Here is a 21,901-nt window from a genome sequence, read left to right as displayed (position 1 = left end):
AATCCAGGAAAAGTATTTGAAACACCCGCCTGTTCTTTGCCAACTATAAGACCAAGATGACTGCTCTTCAGTGTCCTGATGAATCTATGATATCTTCCAGAAAGGCAATGGAAATGGTTATCCACAATTTCTACTCAGAACTCTTTGATAGCCATGTCTACCTGCTCACATACCAAATTCTGCAAGGTGGATATGTCATTCCCAGCATTCTCCCTTCTGAAATCCAACATGCTATTTCATTGGTATAGCACCCAGTCCAGACAAGGTCAGACCTGAACACCTGAAGAATTTGCTGCCAGTACTCACCAATACACTGGCTCAGTTACCTTTCTGAATGCAAGGTTCTGTCCCAGTGGAAAACCAGCAGGACTGAACTGTTGTATAAGAAGGGAAACATCCATGACATCGGCAACTATTGCCCAATCTGCCTGTTGTCCATTGTCTAAAAGTTATTCACTCGAATCATCCTGAAAAGGATTGGCAGAACATTGGATGAAGGACAACCATGTGAGCAAGCCAGTTTCCAAAAAGGATTCGGCACAATCGACCATATCCACATGGTGACCAAGCTCATTGAGGTTTTGGGAGAGTTCAAGATGCCACTCTATCTAATATTTAAAGAAGGCCTTCAATTCTGTGGAGACTGAAGCAGTCATCAGAGCCTAGCCAAACAGGGACTTCAAACTCAGTACATCAATGAGCTGTATTACGGATTCACCACCAGGATCTCACCATTCTACAAGGAAGTGATCATCAATGTAAAGAGAGGGGTTCAGCAGGGTGATACCATTTCACCAAAACTCTTCAGTGCTACCCTCAAGAATGTCATATGACAACTGGAATGGGAAGGAATGGGAATGAAGATAGACGGTCGGCAACTACACCACCTCTGCTTCACAGACAACATCGTTTTAATAACACCAAACATTAGCCAAGTGGCATAAATGCTGGCCGACTTCGACCATGAGTGTCGAAAGGTTGGACTACAGCTGAATCTCTCAAAGACAATGTTCATGAGAAATGGACTAGTTGCTGACCTTCCGTTTGCTCTCAACAGAATGAACATCTCTGAATGCAGCAGTTATGTGAACTCAACATGATGAGTTATGTGAACTCAACATTATGTGAACTCAACCTGGCACCTGAACTGCACAGGAGGAAGAGAGCGGCGTGGGGCACCTTCAAGAGCATTGAAGAAGTTGTTAAGAGGACGAAGAACCTCAGGCTCTGGGCACATCTTTTCAACTCTACCATTTTTCCTGCACTAACATAAGCCTCAGAGACCTGGGCCCTACGGAAATAGGATAAGAATGCTATTCGGGTATCCCAAAGAGGAATCGAAAGAGCTATGCTTGGAATATCATGTTTCACTCAAGTGAAAGAAGGAATCTGGAGTTCAAGAATCAGAGACACTGTCTCGTTTGCCAAGGCATTGAAAATCAGCTGGGCCGGACAGGTAATGTGATTGGAGACAACCAATGGACTAGAACTGTTACTGACTGGATTCCACGAGATGTCAAAAGAACGCATTGCTGTCCACCTATGAGACGGTCAGACTTCTTTATCAAGACTCAGAATGAACGGTGTGAGTTTCTTCATATTCCTAGAGCGAGCAGACGCCATTGGGCTACACTAGCACGCGACAGGGACGAATGGAGACATTACTGATGCCCGCTTGAGCAAATCGATGACCAATGGGATGACAAGTGATACAAGTGACACATGTGATTCAAAAAATTAAAGTATATTAAGTCACGCACATGGAGAAATGGGAGGGAAAATGAACCAAGGAAGTAGCAGGTAAGATAAATGGAATCACCTTGGGGGTAGTTCTCCTCAGAAGCAAGTTGGGAGCAGGTTCAGTAAGTTAGCCATTCTGTCTATAGAGACCAGCATTTGTAAAGAGACCCTGGGAAAAAATGTGCAGTCTCTGTTCTGGATTCCAACAGGCCAGCTTTAGGAAATCGAGCTTGTATTCAATACCAACTTCTCGTTCAAAAAATCAGCACAATATATCTCTAATGTTGAGCAGAGTACGTGTTTGAAAACCAGTGACTACATATATTTTCAGGTTTAAAGGGGATGTTTTTAATATATTCTTGTGTGTATGACAGATAGGAGGATGAGTCAGTGCAGGAGAGAGGGAAGAATGGGAGAAAGATAAAGAGAGAAAGAAACATAAGAAGAGAGGTCCTCTTTTTGAAGATCTTATCAGATGTGAAAATGGAGACAAGAAAAACCTAAGTTGTCACTTATATTGATAAATTACTATTTGTTTTTAATTGTTCACAAATTAAAATATAATCGCTTTTCTAAAGTATTTAAAAGTGAAGCATTCCTATAATTTCCCCCCAGGATAAACAGTCAGCCATTTTAAAAGAAATTCAGACTACTTTAAGCAAAATAACTTTTTTTCAAACAAAAGTAAATCAATTAGAGACAGACTTAGAAGAAATGGAAAGGGAAAAAGAATGTTTTGCTTATCTAATTAGCAACTCAAGGTAAGTATTGAAATTTTATTTAAAAATTAGTGTTTAATGTATTTTTATAAAATAGCTAAGATGAAATTTCCACATTTAAAATGTATTCCTAAAATGATTCAGACTTAATCATAATTTAATTTGGAATACACACATGATATTTGTAATTTCTGGTTAAGATGATAATCATAAATTGTTTTTATTGCACTCCTGATTTTATGTTAATAGCTAGAAATATTTCTCCTTTTCTAAATATCAGAACTTTCATTCCTTATAAAAGTAAATTTCCCACTAGCTTTAGCAGTTCTCACTAGTATCATAGAGTTGACAGTATACTGTTTTCTACCCAGACATTTCTAAGGTACATCTATTTCTAAGGTAAGGCTTTAGAAATAGATATTCTATAATGTAAGTCATATAATTTAGTCACATCAATTTTCTTCAAAAGTTGTTCACCCAATGTGTTCATAAGTCTGAGGAATACCTGACAAAGATTAGTAAGACCTTTGTTCAGAGTTTGATCATTCTCTTAGACTTAGTGTATTTGTGGACACTTACGTAGAACTTATGTACTGTGAGGGTCCATCCTGTCCCGCCGGGAGGACCCTTCCTGGGGCTAAGGAGGGGACACAACCGAATGAACAGACGAAGAGCCAGAAGGATGAGGAGAGAGAGAGAGTTCATTCACAGCAGTTATAATACTTATACCTCTTGGTGGGAGGGGGCGGTATGCATGCTTGGACCCCCATAGGAACAATAGTAAAATGCAGATCAGGCATGAGTGTTGGGCAGATCAGGCATGGGCATTGGCTAGTGAGAGAGGAATGGCAAACTGATAAGATCAGTAAGGTCAGCAGTGGTGACCTTGTTACAGGAATCCCAAGTAAGCCTCTGCTTGACTAGAGGATGAGAGCCGGGCTTGTAAAATGGCTCCCTACAAGGTACTCAAACTTTATTCCTCTTGGCTCTTATCCACTGGTTTTTTTTTTTTGATAGAATGATACTAGTTCTTAGAAGACTACTGGAGAAAGAAATATTGTTCATATTTAGAGCTGATGTTCAATTTAAATATAGAGGTTAAATACAACACTAACAAAACTTGGGGTATAAAGATTCAGGAAAATAATTATGCACAGACTGATATAATATGCCTAATGAATCAAGTCAGTGCATGAAACAATAATTTAATTGTTATCACTTGAGTAAATATCATATGGTTTTATCTGAAAATTGTGAATATTATTCAGTATGTCATGCAAGAAAATAATACATACTATTTATATTGAAAAATGTTTATACACATTTTAATTTAATATCTGTTAGTATATTTGAGGGCTCAGAGATATAAACACAAAATTCTATGACTCATATTAAACTTATAAAGATTTAATTCATAACCCAACAAAACATTTATTTTGTATTCTTGCCATTTGAATCATAACTGTGGTTCCATCCTGCAGCTAGATTATATTGCCTATAAAATAAATGTGGCCCCATTTCTCAGGGAATAAAATTTTAATATTGACCACATTCATACATCTCATCGGAAAAGGAGAAAAAATTGACATTGTAGTATTAATTACAACTCTACAAATTAGCAGTGATTATGGACAATATCAACCAATATTTAAAGTTCCATTGACACTTTTGTGTTAGCAAATATTTCAAAGAGATGCTGAAGTACACCACTGAACATAGTTATAATTGTGTATGCCAACTTTATCTAAAATTTAAAAAAGTTTGTTTGACTTGCTAATAGAGTAAGGCACTCTATGGGCAATCTATTCAGATCTTCTTATTCAATGCAAAAAAATTAAAATTATGTAAAAAATTTTCTCACATGAATTTTGAGGAAACAGAAGATCAAGAAAATTAAATTATTGTCTGAAAATTGAACTGCTTATTAGTAGTAATGCTAGCTCCAATTTATGGCCATTCTGTTTCAAATTATGTGCTCTTTCAACAGTGCATATGGACGCATGGTTGAAAGAAAGTATGATTGAAAAGAAAGGTAATTGCAACTATGCCAGAAATCATCTACTGGTTCTTTCAATAGGTGATCATATTAAGTTAATAAGTATTTTGTTGATAACCCTTAATATACCTATTGCCAGACACCAATAAAAGACAAAGAAATTGACAAATACGATTTTAACATCTGATATCTTTTAGAAAAAACATGCACATACAAAGAAATTTAAATATAATATTAAAACTTATAGAATTAAAGATATCTTTGGCTCTATGTAACTTTTTAAACTTTTGCTTTTGTTTTTGGGCCAACCTAGTGATGCTCAGGGCTTACTCCTACCTTTGTGCTCAGGAGTCACTCCTGGAAGGCTCAGGGGACCATATTGGGTTCTGGGAATCAGACCTGGGTTGCCCAAGTGCAAGGCAAGCACCATACCTGCTATACTATCTATTCAGCCCTTGTAACTTAAAATGCTAATCTTTGAAAAAAAATTGTGAGGGCCACACTTGGTAGTATTAGTGGCTTGTGTGTTGCTGGTCATTGGACCTGGGACATCATACCTGTAAAGAATGTGCCTTATAGCTTGTGCACATTCTGGCTACAACATTTTATTAACTAGAAAGTGAAAGAATCCTAACTCAAGCCCATGGAACTTCAGTATCCTCTTTATATCACCATGTGAGAAAATATTTTTCATACAGATATACATATATGGTACATATAATGTGTATATGTACAACTAATAAAGAGATGTTTAAAATGTTTAAAACTTAAACTACAACAAGTATAGAATGCAGTATGTGTTCAAGGTATAGTGATGTTTGCTGGGAGCAAATATAAAAGATTTGTTTTTTTTTTACCTTAGCTTATTTGCTTACACACACACACACACACACACACACACACTTATTATACTCAAGTTTAGTTTCCTCATCCGTAAATTGTTATAGGAATTTTTATCTTCTGGTGTTGGTGTTGTGTTAAATGAGATATTACATTCAATGTACCTTGATCCCCAGTACAATCATATTTTAGTCTCTCAAAACATGTAGTGCATTAGGCATTACAGATAACTATATGCTTTTATTTGCATATCAGTAGAGATAAAAATGTGGATATGTAAATAAGATTGAGATGATTTTTCAAAGTCCTGCATTTTCTAGGTTCTAGGTTGTTGATCAACTTTGACAATTATTTGTAAATAATACTTTTTTGGGATAGTATTTTCTCAACCATTTTTTGATGCTTTTTCTACTAGTATACAGTTACCCACTGATTTTCACCATCAGAGAAACTTAGAATCCTCATCATGAAAGTCACTTTACTTCTATTCCAGAATGGATATACTTTGTGGCAAATGACAAAATCTGCACAGATTCACATGCACACAAACACTAACACATCGGCTTAAACAACAAGGACATATATCATATATAGCAGGAGGTTCATATAAGGTGAGCCACAGGATTGGTTGATTCAGTTGAGGAGAACTCAGCACACTTTTTTTTTCTTTGTCTCTACTTATGGCTATTGCTTGGAAATTTTAAAACATGACTTACTAAGTTGGCACGTGTGGCCCTTCTACATGGAATAAGTTCCTTGTCATTCATCTTGATGGGATAGTTTAATCCACACGTTTACTTCTGTATAGTTAACTACATGCCAATCAACTTAATGACATCCAGCTATATCCTGGAATTACAAACTTGAAGAGATTCCATTTCAGAGGCAGGGAGTGGGGTGTGGATGGCAGGGTATGGTTCACAGTTCACACTTGGCAGTGTACAGTTAAGAACTATTCCTGGTTCTGTCAGGGGGTACTTCTGATGGTACTAGAGATTCAGACCAGGGCATAACATGTAGGGCAAGGGCCTTAACCTCTGTACTCTCTCTCTCTCTCTCTCTCTCTCTCTCTCTCTCTCTCTCTCTGGTACTATCTCCCTACGAGGGATTCTGTTTCTATGTCAAGAGAACTGAAACATGCTAGGTAAAGAACCAAGCATTCAAGTAAATTTGTCTAAAGAATTTCTTCAACCTGGATCATTTTAGTCTGTTTTTGTCTAGGTAGGCCCATGACAGGGACAAATGAATATGTCCAGATTCCTTTAGGTTTAAGATTGCTTCAGTAATGAGTAGGTAGATTGAATGTTTATTGTCAGTTGATATTTATTTTTATAATTTGTTTTATGTTAGGAAAAAAATCATAAGCTTTTAATTATGACATACTTATAAGCAAATAAGAGATTTACAATTAAGAGACGAAAGTTTTATCTTTTTTGTGCCACTAACGTCTGGATATTCTGTTGCAATGAGATAAACTTTTCAGAATAATATTTATAGATGGATAAATGTAGTACATCTGACTACAGAAAAATATGTAAAAATCAAAGATTATATAAGATTGAGTTTTTTATTTTTTTTATTTTTTTTTCTTTTTGGGTCACACCCAGCAATGCTCAGGGGTTACTCTTGGCTTTGCACTCAGAAATTACTCCTGGCGGTGCTTGGGGGACCATATGGGATGCCGGGGAGCGAACCCAGGTCGGCCGCGTGCAAGGCAAACGCCCTACCCGCTGTGCTATCGCTCCGGCCCCCTAAGATTGAGTTTTTTAAATGTAGTATAAAATATTATTTAGAAAATAAAAATATAAACTAAATCGTGGTAAACAATTTTTCTTCATAGAGAAAAACTTGTAACTAATAACTATAAGAAGGAACAAACAGAACTTGTTTTCGGTCACCTCTTACAAGAGAAAAAAATCTGTGAAAAGAGAATATCTGAGGAAGAACAGAAATTTAAACAGCTCTTTTCTATGAGGAACAAAACTCTGGCAAATATTAAAGTGAGTATCATTTTTGAAATAGTTATGAGTGATGGAACTGTAATAAAATCGTACAAGTTTGAGGCATTCATTTTTCATGAGTTAGTAGAAATGCTTAGATTTTAAAAATAAATCTCTTATCATAAGCATGTAACTTCATTTTTATCAGTTATTATATTAATATGTTATTATAATGTATATTATATGTGACATATATAATATATATTAGACATTTTATGTTTTGCATGCATTTTTCTTTTGTCATTGTGCTTTATTTTACTTTTAGGTCCACTAATAAAAATTGTAAGATAGTTTTATTCAGGATCATTTTTAATAAAAGACAGAATAGTTATATTGTTTTTTAATAAAAATACATTAAACATTATCAGTCATTTTCAAAAATTGAAAATAATCTATGCTCTTCTCCTTCAGAAAATTTTGTTTAAATTGTACAGTGTACCTTCTAGTTAGAAATTATAAAATCACCTTAAATGTCTCCCTCCTAGTTATAATCTATAAAGTCATAATACAGAAATTTTAATAATGAATATGAGTAATTAACACATATTTAGTAGTGATTTCCTCCCATTTTATACCTTGTAATATTTTATTTTCTTAATTTGAGTAATAAATATCAATATTTTTAAGCATGTTTGTTTGTATACACTAAGTTTAAATTACAGTGGGAAATTACTTATAAAAATAGTTCACAATAAAAAAAATCTACCACAATTTGTTAAAACAGTTTCCTATGAGTCTTTTAAAAACTGTTGCATATTAATGCATATTATTGATGATATCATTTAATGTAATGTATAATATACTAAACCACTTTCCTTCCCTTGTGTACTCTCATTGTTAATATATTAGATAAATTTATGTGAAACAAATATGCATTGAATAAATGAGTGAATGAACATTACTGTGATCCATCCTGAAAGAAAATTATTAATATAAAACAGCACTTTTCTAATAATGGCACAAATACCTTCCATTTTTAGTGTGGCCATTACATGGAAAAAGGTGTAGGGTTTGGGTTTGTTTGAGTTTTTTAGGTAAAAAAATATGAAAATAATTGGTGCCATCTAGTGGCAATAAACGATGCCTTCTCTAGCAGGAGTTCCTGGAACTCTGATGGGCAAATAGACAAATATTAACTAGAGAAATTTAGACTCAAATAGCTCCATAGAATAAGACTGACTTCATATACTGACTTAGGCATTACTCCATATTTCATACTTGATCACAGCAGTAAAATTAGCTGTTTGAATCCAACATGTTTTCCAGTTGTAATGGGACTCATACTGTGAGATTTCAACATTATTGGCTGGCTCTCAACAATTAGTTAAGTGACAAAATATCGCCAGTCAGATATATATGAAGAAAAACTACTTTTAACTAGCCTCTAAATAATTTGGACATATATCATTTTATCCAACTATCTGTCTCCATAATCTCACATGGAAGTGTATTTATACCCAGTCACGTGAATTTATCCCGAGATGCACTTTTCTTTTTCCATAGCATCCATTTCAAGGTCAGCTTATTTTGTTCACCTGTTATTTGTCTATTCCTTATATGAATATTTATTCACTACAGAAACAGAAGATTTTCTATCACATTCTTCTCTGTATTCAAAATTTTGAATTTAGTAAATGCTCTAAATGAATGACTAAATTGTATGACTAAATGAATAAAAAATGATTAACAAAGTCTTGTTTTTGCTATCTACAAAATGAACAGGATCTTTTCAAGGACACTTTTCATACTGTACTATCCTACTTTTGTGAAACTCCTAAATTGAGGCCTAGTTTCTATTCTCTCTTTTTCTTTCTTTCTCTCTTCCACCCCTTTCTCTCTCATTATTTAGTGATTCATGATAAATTTTTCATACAGACTTTCATCTAGGTAAAAATGCCCACACTATTTCTTTTCATCAATGAAGGATTTTGTAGATCTCAATGATTTAGCTCAAATAGTTTTGAATTTTCTCTTATTGACATTTGGAATGCTCTTTGGTATGCATTTACCTTTTGTGACCAGAGACTTAAATCTGAAAATGGAGAGTTTTGAGACTGATCTGTCTTACAGTTAGTGACATTATTTATCTACCCTTTTTGATCATGCATTGGTGTTAAGTTATGAAAATATAATGCTGCTTCTAATAGAAATCTATTCTCATCCCTGTTTAAAAAGTAGATAATTAACAATTTCTAAACATGTAAGTTATACAAAGTATTTCCTGAAGTAAACAAGTTTTATACATCAATAAAAGTGTAGTATTACCAATTGTGGATGTTCTCTCAGGGCAAAAGTATTTATCACAATTGTGGGTTATCTGAAGAAATTGTTCAATAAAAGATTTTATAGCAGTCAATTAAATCAACTGGGAACATGAGAAGACACATCATAGATTTAAAAACACAACTAATGTAGTTTAAAAATATATATACAAACTTCAAATAAAACCCATAATAATGTTTCTCTTTTCAGTAGGCAATTCCACTGCAGATCTATTAACATAATTGATATGATAATATCAACATAATTCCTTAACAAGGAATTTTTACTAATTGCTAAAAATTTTCAGATGTAGTTCTTTAGGATTACAATGTTAGCACATTTGTCAGAGTATTCTTTGCCTCTTGACAGATACAAGAAAAACCTGAACTTAAAGACAAACATATTTTAATTTGTTCTGCTGCATCTTTAGACGTTCCGCCATCTCTTCTTTCAATACTTCTCATTAGTGACCTTTCTAGAGTATGTCTTCCCCTTAACTTAGAGTGATATGAGATAACAGTACTTCGAATGACATTACACTTTTGGCAGACAGAACAACTGCTAGATTGTTCAGGAAGAGACAATCTCCTAATCCTTTGTAGAGTTTCTTAGTTTTTATTTTGCTTCATAGCTTCTGCTTTCAGTAATTACCTCTCCCCTTTTCTGTAGAAGCCTTTTCTTGACCCTCTTACAGGAAAAAAATCTGTTCATGAGCTCATTGGACATCCAGAAACTAAAGTCATAAAAAAATAATCCACATATAGTTAAAATTAGTTTAAAAATATTATGGTTTTTAAAGATAATCTATAGCCCACACACCATGTTTTCATTCATGAAACTAGTTTATGAAGGCAACGATCATCATTTAGGTATTCAACAGGCATCACCAAAATCCTTGTCTCAGTTTTAAAAATGGAAGATAGATGTGGAAAACAGATTCAAATAGAGTCACAATCCTAAAGTTATAAACAATAAAGCATTCCCATACCCTAGTAACTCAATATATTGATTTAGGGTACTATGAATTTAGAACTTACATAATCTATGGTCTATGGAAGCATTTAGGAGCACTAACCAGTGATTTTCTTAGGCAAAAATTAATTACCTTCCTGATAATCTTTCCACTAAACAATTTTTTATATTACATGAATTATTTTTCAAAAAAGCAATATGATTTGCATAATTAATATTCTTTAAAAAAAAACTGACAGGGACCAGGGAGAGAGATTGAAATGATGGAGCACGTTTCTTTTATGTGGAGGTCTTGGCTTTAATCCTTGTTATTGCATCCTGCCTCTCACTGAACCACCAAGTCCATGAAACACTGCAGTTAACCCAAGCACTCAGCCATCATGTCCGCAATGCTGGTCTGAGTATCACCAGGAGTGGCCCAAGGGTCCTAAGCACTATTACATAGGCATCCTCCCCAAAATAGAAATAACTGATAGAATTAAATATCAGTTATGTATAAGTATCAATATTCTACAATATGAGAGAAAGAGAAAGAGAGAGGGGGGAGAGAGAGAAAGAGAAAAGAGAGAGAGAGAGAGATCTATAGGTGAGATTTTTTTTTAAAAAAAAGAAGTGTAGTAAGGGAACAACAAATGTTCAAAGTCATCAAAACCAAAAATTTTTCCTACAGAACTAGGTTTATATGTCAGTGGGGAGGAGGGTTTGGAGGGAAGATGGAAGCAGGTGTCCTGGTGGTGGATGTGGTGTTGGATGATAGATGCATGAAAAGGATGATTAAGAGTATTGTAAATCCCAGTACCTTAATAAAAAATGGCTTGAAAGAGAATGAAATATTAGTTAATTTCATGCAGTAATGTGTTAATTCACATTGGTTCTTAAAAGTAATTTGTTCCTCTTTGAAGAAAGATCATTTTAATTTCAGGACTGGAAAAGAGAGGTATTTCGCATATGAGAACACTTCATTTGTTTGCACAGACCCAGTATTGTAGCTATCTTGAGTTTTTATAAATCGGGATACTAGAACACAAGAATAAAAATAAAGGATGGAGTGTGGGTAGAAATGATTACAAAATACAAATTGAATATTTAGAATCTTTGCCTAGAACATAATCTTTTAAATAAAAACTTCTTTTTTTTCATAAATCTCTCAGATCCCCTTTTGCTTACTGGTACATGCCAGACTTAACTGCTTACACTATATTTAAATACTATATATGAAAATTGCATGTTCTTTTAAATTTCTAAACAAGTAAACTCTCAATTTTAACTTTTTCTTTTTGAAGCTCTAGCATTATCTATTGTAATCATTTGCTATAGTACATTTCAGGTTTTTTTGATATTTTTTAAACTCTCAGCTCACTTTGTATATGTTGATTTCTCCAGATAACATTAAGTTTTTAGTGGGACTGATACTTTTGAAATTTCTAAATAGCATGAATACATTATTTTTCTCTTTTATGCAAAGTAATTGTGAGTTTCCAAATAGTGAATTGTATTCAAAAATTGGTTATGCTTTACTCAAATTTTAACACAGTACTCAATTTGCAACCATTTAAAATAAGGCACTTGTTAGTCTTTAGTTCTGTTTTGTACTTTATTAAAAATACTAGCACCTGAAATCTGCGAGAGATTTCAAAATGGAGTAAGATGGTTTTATTTATTTTTTTATGTTAACTACTATAAGGCATTTTAGTTCCTTAAAAGTTTTGATAAATACAATCGCAATATAGAACGAGCCTGAGACTTTACTTGACTTGGATATTAACAAGTCAATCTGCAACAGTCACATAGATCCTGGTAGAAAACATTTACCTCCAGAGTGTGAGACATGAGGCTTTGCTTCTCTCCATACAATAGGAATATGAGTAGATGTTTACATAGATTTCTCTTGCATAGATTTCTCTTGACTCCAAGTCTCATGGAAGTGATGTGAAAATGGTCCAGATGGATACTACACATAAAGGAATCTTGTCAAAGCTGTTGAACCAAAGCTATGGGAAAGCTACACTCTTTTTTTTTTTACAGTGCTACTCTTTATTTTTTTAAAAAAATTTATTATTTTCAAAAAAAATTATTATTTTTTTGTTTGGATCACCGTGAAAACAGTTACAAAGCTTTCAGGTTTAAGTCTCAGTCATACAATGACCAAATACCCATCCCTTCACGGTGCACATGTTCCACCACCAAGAACCCCAGTGTACTGCCCATCTCACCCCCCACCCTGCCTGTGTGGCAGATGATTTTCGCTTTACTTTCTCTTTACTTTGATTACATTCAATTTTCGAAAGAAAATCCGTTATTATTATTTGGAATTTTACCCCCAACAATCAGGCCTGTTGAAAAGGCATCATTAGATCATTTGTTTTCTATTGCTGATAATGAAGAGCATATGATGTCACATGGCAACAACAGCGGTCGTGCAGTTTTGGAATTCTGGTCTTTTAGTAATTAAATCCAGAGGTATTTCTGCCAGCAGCTATTGCATTCCGAGATTGGTTTGTGTGCCCCTGGGATCATGGCTGTTCAGGAGCAGAGGAAATGTTTGTGGGCAGCCGCTTGGGCTCCTGTTTGGGCAGGAAGCAGGGCCGGTTCCGCAATTCCCCCCCCCCCACACCCACTGTGAGATTTCCCATGTGCCCCATCACTGAAATCTCCTACCTCTCTGTTCAATTAGCTTTGAAAGGTGGCGGTCACCATGCGGCCGCAAAGGGAAAAAGGCCGAGAGACTAAAGCCCTCCCCTCCCCGAGCGGCATGGGGCCGTAGCTTAGTTTGCAATCCAGGAACAATTCTTCCAGCAGCCACTGCATTTCCAAGATTGGTTTGTGTGCCTCTGTGGCCTCTGTGATCATGGCAGTTCAGGGGCAAAGGAGATGTTCATGAACATTTTTTTTTTATTTTTGTATATCAGAAAAGGTTGTGAGGCCACGTAAGTGGCAGCGTGGTTTGGAGAAATAGTTCTGGTCCTCACATACCGGAGCCATGTTAGTAGAAGCTCAGTGTCTCCGGGATTCCATCTGGAGGAGTCGGGGAGGCTGCACCTTCTCCATCTGGGGCACCCTGGTGTTATCCGCTCGGTCTGGGGTCCTGCGCATTCACCGGCCAGGATTCTTCACTGCTGAGTGTGGCAAGATGGTGCTGGGGGCGGGTTGAGGGCGTGACTTCCGGTCAGGGGTGGGCTGGAAGCTGGGATGGAGCATTCCAGTTCTAGTGTCCCCACTCGGTTTGGAGAAATAGTCCTGGTCTCCCACATACCCACATTGCCTCACTCAGCAGTGAAGAATCCTGGTCTCCGGCAATGCTCTGGACCCCAGACCTATCTGATGACACCAGGGTGCCCCAGATGGAGAAGGTGCAGTCTTCCTGCCTCCTCCAGATGGAATCCTGGTGACACTGAGTTTCTACTAACATGGCTCCGGTATGTGATAGCGACCAGGATTATTTCTCCAAACCACCTGAGGAGAGCTACACTCTTATGAGGAGGTTTGTAGCAAGTTTACCCAGCCTTTGCTCAGAGGAAATGCACTATCTTTGCTATGCAAACAGTCCATAAAGAGAGGAAATGAGCACATCTGAATGAATTCCCAGAATCACCAGCTCAGTAAAATGCAGACACTTTATTTAATCCAAGTCCCATTCAAAACATAGTGGGAACCTGAATGACTAGGTTAGGGTGAGTCAGGAGCACAGCAGCCAGGACTCAGTACATCAAAGAGATGCAGATGCTGCCAATCATTCTGCAAACTCCACCAGAAAACCCCTCCAGGAGCCTGGAGACAGTTTGTTTCCAGTCTGTCTACAGCCAACCCCAACATCCAGTGCACCTCAACTTATCCATTTTCTCCACAAAGGTTCCAGTGTGTAGTCCCCCGTAGCGAGTGTGTGGCTTCACAAATAGCTAGGAGTCTGTCGGTTTGGAAGAAAACAAAAAATAGCACATTTAGCAACAGAGAAGCGGTAACAAACAAGAGACTCTCAGCACTTAATCTGGCTTTGTAGAACCAAGAGAAGCTATATGCTCTTAAGAATTTTATCCCAACAAGGAATAAAAAAATATATCACATTCATGCCTATAGAAAAGGCCAGGGGAAGCCTCAGAATCCCTAAAAAGGGCAATGGGTTATTTACTTTTTTTTTTATAAATTTTAATTTTATTATAGAAAAAGCACAATATTTAGAGTTTATCTGAACATATCAGTGATTATTATGAAACGTTTAATTTATAGTGACTAAATTTTATTTATTTTATGTACATTTAAAATTATATGTATATTTTTATTTGTTAGTTGTACCAGAGATTGCTGCAGGACCCCACAAATGTGAGACACTTACCACTGAGGTACATATTCATTCTATTTTTCTAAACATTATTTTTCTAAGGGAAAAACCAGGGGCTAGAGAAATAGTAAAAATGCATAGGGAAATTGCCTTGCATATTACTGAACCAAATTTCAATGTCATATAGAAAGACCTTTTTCCCTTAAATTGATTTTTACAAATTTAAAGGCTGGGCATTAAGCCTATTACTTAAAGCCTATTTGTTTTGGGGTCACTCCTGGCAGTGCTCAGGGGTTACTCCTGGTTCTCTGCTCAGCTGTAACTGAGCTACAGTACTACATATGGTACTGGGGAGCAAAGCATGGTGGGCCATACTCAAGGCATATTAATCCCTGAACTAGCTCTCAGTTCCCTGTTTGAAATTAATCACTGTTTCTTACAGGATTATGTGTAAAACTTGATTTTTATATGAAAATTCTACCAAAATAAGGAAAATTCTTGATAACATAATAAAGAACATCCTAAGAAATTATTTAGAACTCAGCAATCTCTTCCCTGTCACTCTGCTGCATAATCTTGACAACTTTAACTGTTCAAAGTTACAGGCAGGTTTTATGAAGAATTCTCTATACTTGACTTAAAGGAAAATGAATGGGTGGGAGTACCAAAAAGGTCCTTACACTTCACAGTTATTTTGACAAAAACTGGTAAGAGCGGTAGTTGAAACCTGTCTGAATATACGGGAAGAGATGACTGCTTCTTCACATTTCAATATGATACAGATTTAAGGGAACCTGAAAAAATTAAGGAGGTTGAAGAGATAGTCATCACTGTCATCACTGTCATCCCCGTATTGTTCATCAATTTGCTTGAGCGGGCGCCAGTAAAGTCTCCATTCATCCCTGTCCTGTGCTACTGTAGACCGATGGCATATTGGGGGCTCTTTCAGGATCAGGGGAATGAGGACCATCATCGTTACTGTTTTTGACATATCGAGTACTCCACAGGTAGTGTGCGAGGCTAAAGAAGAGATAGTATAGGGATTAAATTGTTTTCTTTGTGTGCACATCTCTGTTGGATCTTATACATCATTTATGGTCCCAGCCACTGCCAGGAATAGCCCCTGAGCAGAACTAGGTATAAGCCCTGAACACTGCCACCTGTTATGATATCCACCTCAAAGAAAAATTTAAGAGGCATGAAAACATCTAAGAACACAATAATTTTTAGTAACTGATTCCAAGTAAATGTAAAAGTCTGAAGCCTACTTGAAACAGAAATAAAATTGTTGGGGGTCTCAAGCCATGCAAAGGAAGCGCTGGGGCCACTATTGACAGCATTCAACCCTTTAGTTTGGATGATTCAGCTCAGGCCTTCAGGGCTACTGCACCCAATAGTGCTCGGGTGGTGGTGGGGGGGGGGGATTGGGAGGAGACGTGGTGGCTGGTCCATCTTGGGTTTCATGCCCCTGACTACTGAGTTATTTTCCCTGCCCCGTTAAGGAAGCCTAATGATTCAGTCAAGTCAGGAGAAATATACATAAATGATATGCACATCGTTGGAATCCTGGAAAAAGAAAAAAGGAAAAAGGAGCAGAAATTTTATTAAAGGAATAGATGTGAAAAGAAGACCAACCACATTCTGCCTGCAAGAGACTCACTTCAGCTTTATGGACCATATAAACTGAAAGTGAAGAAATTAAAATAAGTAAAAGCTGTAATGAAATAGTTATGTAAAAGGTTTGCACAATAATATAGGGAATAATTTAGAGGATACAACAGTTATAAGTGTATGTATATTCATATGCAAATGATACAGATAGCAGAATATAATTACATTAGGCAAATGCTAAAAAACAGAAAATAAAGGATAAATAAAAACTTAAAATCATAAATGATAAAGAAACATTACAAATGATAAATCAAAAATGCAAACAATTATAGTCTGTTGAATTAATAAGTGAACAAATTGGTAACCTAAAATAAGTCAACTAGGACTGAATCATGAAGAAATAGAGAATCTGAACTTAAGTGTTTCAGAAATTATGAACAGTAGACACAAAAATCAACATGAATATTAAATATCTTGACAGTACCTAAAATCACAGGAAATGAATAAATATCATAATAAAATATCTTAAATAGGGAAAGATAAAATTTTACTAATCCTGAGAATTATCATAGCTTCACTAGAAACATAAATTTGCTCTTCCATAAAGATGTAAATTTTGCAATATATAATCATGGATTCTCAATAGGACATATGTTCTGATAAACATTTCAACACTGAACATATGTGTTATGAATATTACTAGAAAACTACACAAAACTGTGTATTTAGATATTTATTCTTGTGCACTATTTTGGGGGTGAGAGGTAGTAATCATTTCCAGATGTGCTCAGACCCTACTCCTGGTTCTGTCATTGGAGATCACTCAGGATCTTGGGAGACACTCAGGATCTTGGGAGACACATTTTGGAGATCCAATCTCAGCTAACTGCATGCAAGACAAGAGACCTAACCCACTCTCCTGTATCTCCAGTACCTTACTCTCATACTAATAACTATCCAACCAGTGAGAGGTATAGCTGAGGTAATTGGCTCTTGATAAATTATGAAGACTCAATTGAAAAGTATATACTTAGTTCATCAAAGCAGTGACAGATAAAGAATTTTCAAGTCATCCAATTTATTCAGAGAAATAATGCCAAAAAAATCAGTTAGACACCCTTATGAGAGAAGAACTGAAATAAAATGAAAACATAAGATGTAGACATGCTATAAAATATATTTTTTGAAATCAAAAGTGATAACCTGGTAACAGGAATAGTGGATGTAAACTTAACAGATAATGATGTCAATTTACATGTGATATGCAAAAAGAACAAAATATAGGAGGTGATAGAATATTTATCGATTAGAAATGTTTTACTAGGTGACCAATTTTAAATATGGTAAGGACTAAGTAAATGTAAATATGTGTGTTATAATTCACCATGCAGTGGTAAAGTTTGGGAGAGAAAGTCAACCACTCCACTGAATGTGGAGGACATGATAGTTCATGAAAGTTTTGAAGAAAAGTGTTAGCAAATAGTTATAGAGAAAAACCCAGGTATGTTAGGGCTTTTTTTTTGTTTGTTTCTATTTATTGCTTTGGTGTGTTTGATTTTTTTAGGTTGATATGTTTTATTTCTTCATCTCTTCTTTACATTTTTATTAGAAATTTTTATTAATTTTGGTAAACATTATATCTTGAAATCTATAGGCTCTTCTTTGTTAAATGATTCTGTTGAATTTTGTCAGTATAAGTTACCAGAGGGAGACTGAAGAGTTGGAGAAAGAGCAAATCTGTTCCTTCCTCCCCACTTCCTCTGGGCTTCCTGTTTCCTTGTGAATCTTATCACCTTTATTCAGAATGGGCAGATTCTCCTCAAAATGGCAATTCCTTTCCATACCATGCATGAGTATAACTGCCAGCTTTGAAAACACTTGAACAACTGATTTTTTGTGTGTCTCATGTCACAAACACCATGCCAAGGCAACTGGCAGTCTCTCCTCAAACGTTTGGGACTGAATTGAATCTGATTTCAAATTGAACCCAGATAGTTTGGTGGAATTATCTTGAAGTCAACTTGAAGAATCTAGAACTGAAAGGATGAGTGACCAATGGTGTGGAAGCTATATATACTATGCATCGCTGCTTGGGAGAAATCTTTAAAAAAAAAAACAACTGGAAACATTGAGAAGAAAAATTAAAATTGAAGAAAAATTTAGTATAATGTGGAAAGTTATATTTAATTTATGTACAATGTAAGCAATGTAACAATAAGTCTCTCAATGAGACATTACTTGTGCCCGCTCGAACAATGTAAGCAAAAGGTTCAAAGATTTTAGTAATGAATGATAGTTTAAATTGAAGCCGTGATGCCATTCTATATGATAAAGTCAAAAGGCAGAGTATTAAAGTAAAATGGTAATTATAGAGTAAGGCACAGGGAGGATGAGAAGATTGTTTCCTATGGGTAAGAATTCTCTCAAAGTAAAAAATAATGATCAGAAAATCATTAAAGGGCAATGCAATAGATTAGGAGAAGATAGTGCTATTCATTAATAAATGCAAAACTCAGTAAGTATTTTAACATAAGCATGGCATAAAAATGGTTTGGAAAGGAATAATAATGCTGACTAAAATGAGACCCTGTAGTGAATGGGGACTCAAGAAATAAACATTATGTCATTCATCTCCAAATTTAGTTAAAGCAAACAGTTATATACTGTTATGTACTAAGAGTGCATAAATCCAAATTTAATTTATGTAACAAGGAATGACACTTGCAGAGTACAAATTAGAAAGTTTTAGGCCTTGAGAATGATTCAATCCAGCTTATCAGCATGTAATGAGTTCCTACTGCATAAAATACACTACCCTAGATGTTGAGAATTATTTGAATAAAGCATGGTTCTTAACTCAGATTGTACTCTCAGGAGAGAATCATAGCATAAATTCAATAGATCTTCCTAACCTGAGGAAATGCATTTCTAAATATTATCAATTTGCCTGTGAAGAGAGTTTTTGAAAGTTAGTTACTGAGACCAACAAGACTTTATCTAATTTTGAAGTCATTGTATGTTTAATAGATATCAACAGAATTGTATTTTGGAAGTTATTTTAAATACTTCCAAAAATTCTTTAAACATATATAATTTATATATCAGCACTTATCACCAAGATTTTGTCTAAATAATTACTTTCACTTATGAAATTACTAAGTAATGATGAATGGCATAATAACATGCTGTTTGAGCATACAGATAATTTAAAGAACCTTCAATTTTCCTGTCTATCTTCCTTTAAATTGCATTCATCTAAATGTATGTTAAATTCAGAAGAAATCAACTCATCTGTCAGAAAAAATAATTTAATATTGTACAAATGAATTATCTGCAGGGTTATAATATCTGTAAAAATAGATATTAATCTACAGTAGTACACCAAAATCTAGTAATTATTTTCAGATTCCAAAGTTTTCAGATTTTCTTCTGTTTCTTTACACTTATCAGAAGCATTGAGAGAGACAAGGAGACAGACAAACAGACAGAGACAGAGACAGAGAACTCTTTATATTTATGAGTTATGAGGGACTTTCTTTAGCATCAGCATCATAAACTCCCTTTTAAAGTTAGAAGTTTTGCCTCTGACCCTGATGTTCTGTGAAATATCATAAATATGACTGTGCAGTGCTTTATGTGGAGCACAGTTAATATTACTCAAATAGCCCTCCCACTGTCTGATTTATTTGCTTATAGAGAGCATGTATACCTGGCCTCCTGAGGGAGCTGCATAGCTCAAATTTGGGTGCCATGATAATAATAACAGTTTGAGAGAAATGAAATAGGCTATAAAGAGAAAGGAAATGGAATATATAAACTATTGTACAGTGTCATGTTCATTTTCAGTACTATATAAAATAATGGAAATGTTTTTTTCAATAACCTTTGTTGATTTTTATAATGTGAAATACATTTTATGGGGAAAGACAATGAATGAACAAAACAAAAACTAGTAAAATTATTTTTGGTTTTTGACTCAAATACCTGTATTCCTCCATAAATTCAGATTCAAGTTGAGTTCTAAAATAAAAAGCTCCATAATAAGGATTTTTAAGTTCTACCTTTGGAAATTCTAGTTGCTACTTTGGAGTTCCAAACTAGCAGGATTATTTTATTGATAAAGCAATCTAGTATAGTAGACCACAAATGTTTTATTTTCTTCTGAAATTACAGTTGTGGAACTTAAAGTCAGGGACATTAAACAAGACTTTCCCATAATCATTCAGCTTTTACACTGTACATCCAGTATTATAACCTTTTAATAATCCCTCTCCCACCACCAATGAAAACCTGAAATCCAGCTATCAGCGGTAAAGCAGAAATCCTCTTTACCGATTGTCACCAATTGCCTTGAAGTGGGTATTGTTTTGGAAGCTATGGGGATTAATTAAGAGAAATTAAAGCCTGATTTGGATGACAATAACTTGAGAAATTAAGTGTCTTGCTGAAGCTAAAAGGAAAGAATACAAGCAATATATTGTTTCTCTAAATGTTCATTAGTAAGTGAGACATATTTACCAGAAACTCTTCCCGGAAAACTGTCTCTACATTTCAGCCCTACATATCACAGCACCATGACCGTTATCTGCATAGTGAGAGACCTATAGGCTTTATTTATATACATATGTATCATATATGATACATATGTGTGTATGTATTATATATGTATATATAAGGGGAGGATATTTTCAAAAGTTAAAACATAAAATACAGTTTAGTGCCTGTACCCCTAATCTAAAGAGAGTTTGAGCAGTCAGCTTTTGACATTGTTACATATGGTGATACTACCTGAAGTTCCCAGTAGTTAAACAGACTTCAGAGACATTGGCATAATCTCTACAGATTGCTCCTCACTTCAGACACGAGTAACAAGTTGGGAGGGTCCTCAACACAGTCATGACTTATTCATGTTAGCTAGGAATTGAGGTAGAGAGGGAACAATGATCTTCAGGTTCAGTAATTTCCTAGAAAGCTCTAAATTTAAGGAAAGTCTTAGTCAGTGGAAGCTTCTATAACAAAATATAATGCATTGGGCAGCTTATAAATGGCAGATGCATGTTCGCACAGTTCTGAAGGCTAGAGTTTAAAAGTCAAGATGCTGGGGGCTGGAGCAATAGCACAATGGGTAGGGTGTCTGCGTTGCACGCGAACAAACTGGGTTCGATTCCCAGCATCTCATATGGTCCTCTGAGTACTGCCAGGTGTAATTCCTGAGTGCAGAGCCAGGAGTAACCCCCGTGCATTGCCGGGTGTGACCCAAAAAGAAAAAAAAAATCAAGGTGCCAAAATGATCAGCTGGGTCTCTCCTTTGAGGCCTAGACTTCAATCTGTATATATGGTGGAAGAGGGTAAATTCTGGCAGAGGGTAACCTTCATGACCTTCATATTCTCCACTTGTCAACCCTCATATCCTCACCTATTAATAATAAGTTTCTAAGCAGGTGTGCATGAACACGCACATGCATTCACATGTGTTATCTCACTT

At 35.3% G+C, this 21,901-nt stretch overlaps 1 protein-coding gene across 1 annotated transcript in view; it reads left to right on the top strand.

Annotated features, from left to right (window-relative positions):
- The window catches only part of CCDC178 (coiled-coil domain containing 178), a 418,410-nt gene that overhangs the window by 123,648 nt on the left and 272,861 nt on the right, over nucleotides 1–21,901 (top strand). The window contains exons 16-17 of the mRNA XM_055124824.1: nucleotides 2,356–2,501; nucleotides 7,136–7,295. Of these exons, the coding sequence (XP_054980799.1) occupies nucleotides 2,356–2,501; nucleotides 7,136–7,295 (306 nt within the window). The remainder of the gene's footprint in view (nucleotides 1–2,355; nucleotides 2,502–7,135; nucleotides 7,296–21,901) is intronic.

This window comes from Sorex araneus, chromosome 2, assembly GCF_027595985.1.
Source record: "Sorex araneus isolate mSorAra2 chromosome 2, mSorAra2.pri, whole genome shotgun sequence".
NCBI classification, from domain to species: Eukaryota; Metazoa; Chordata; class Mammalia; order Eulipotyphla; family Soricidae; genus Sorex; species Sorex araneus.
This window is presented reverse-complemented; position numbering and strand designations above follow the sequence as displayed.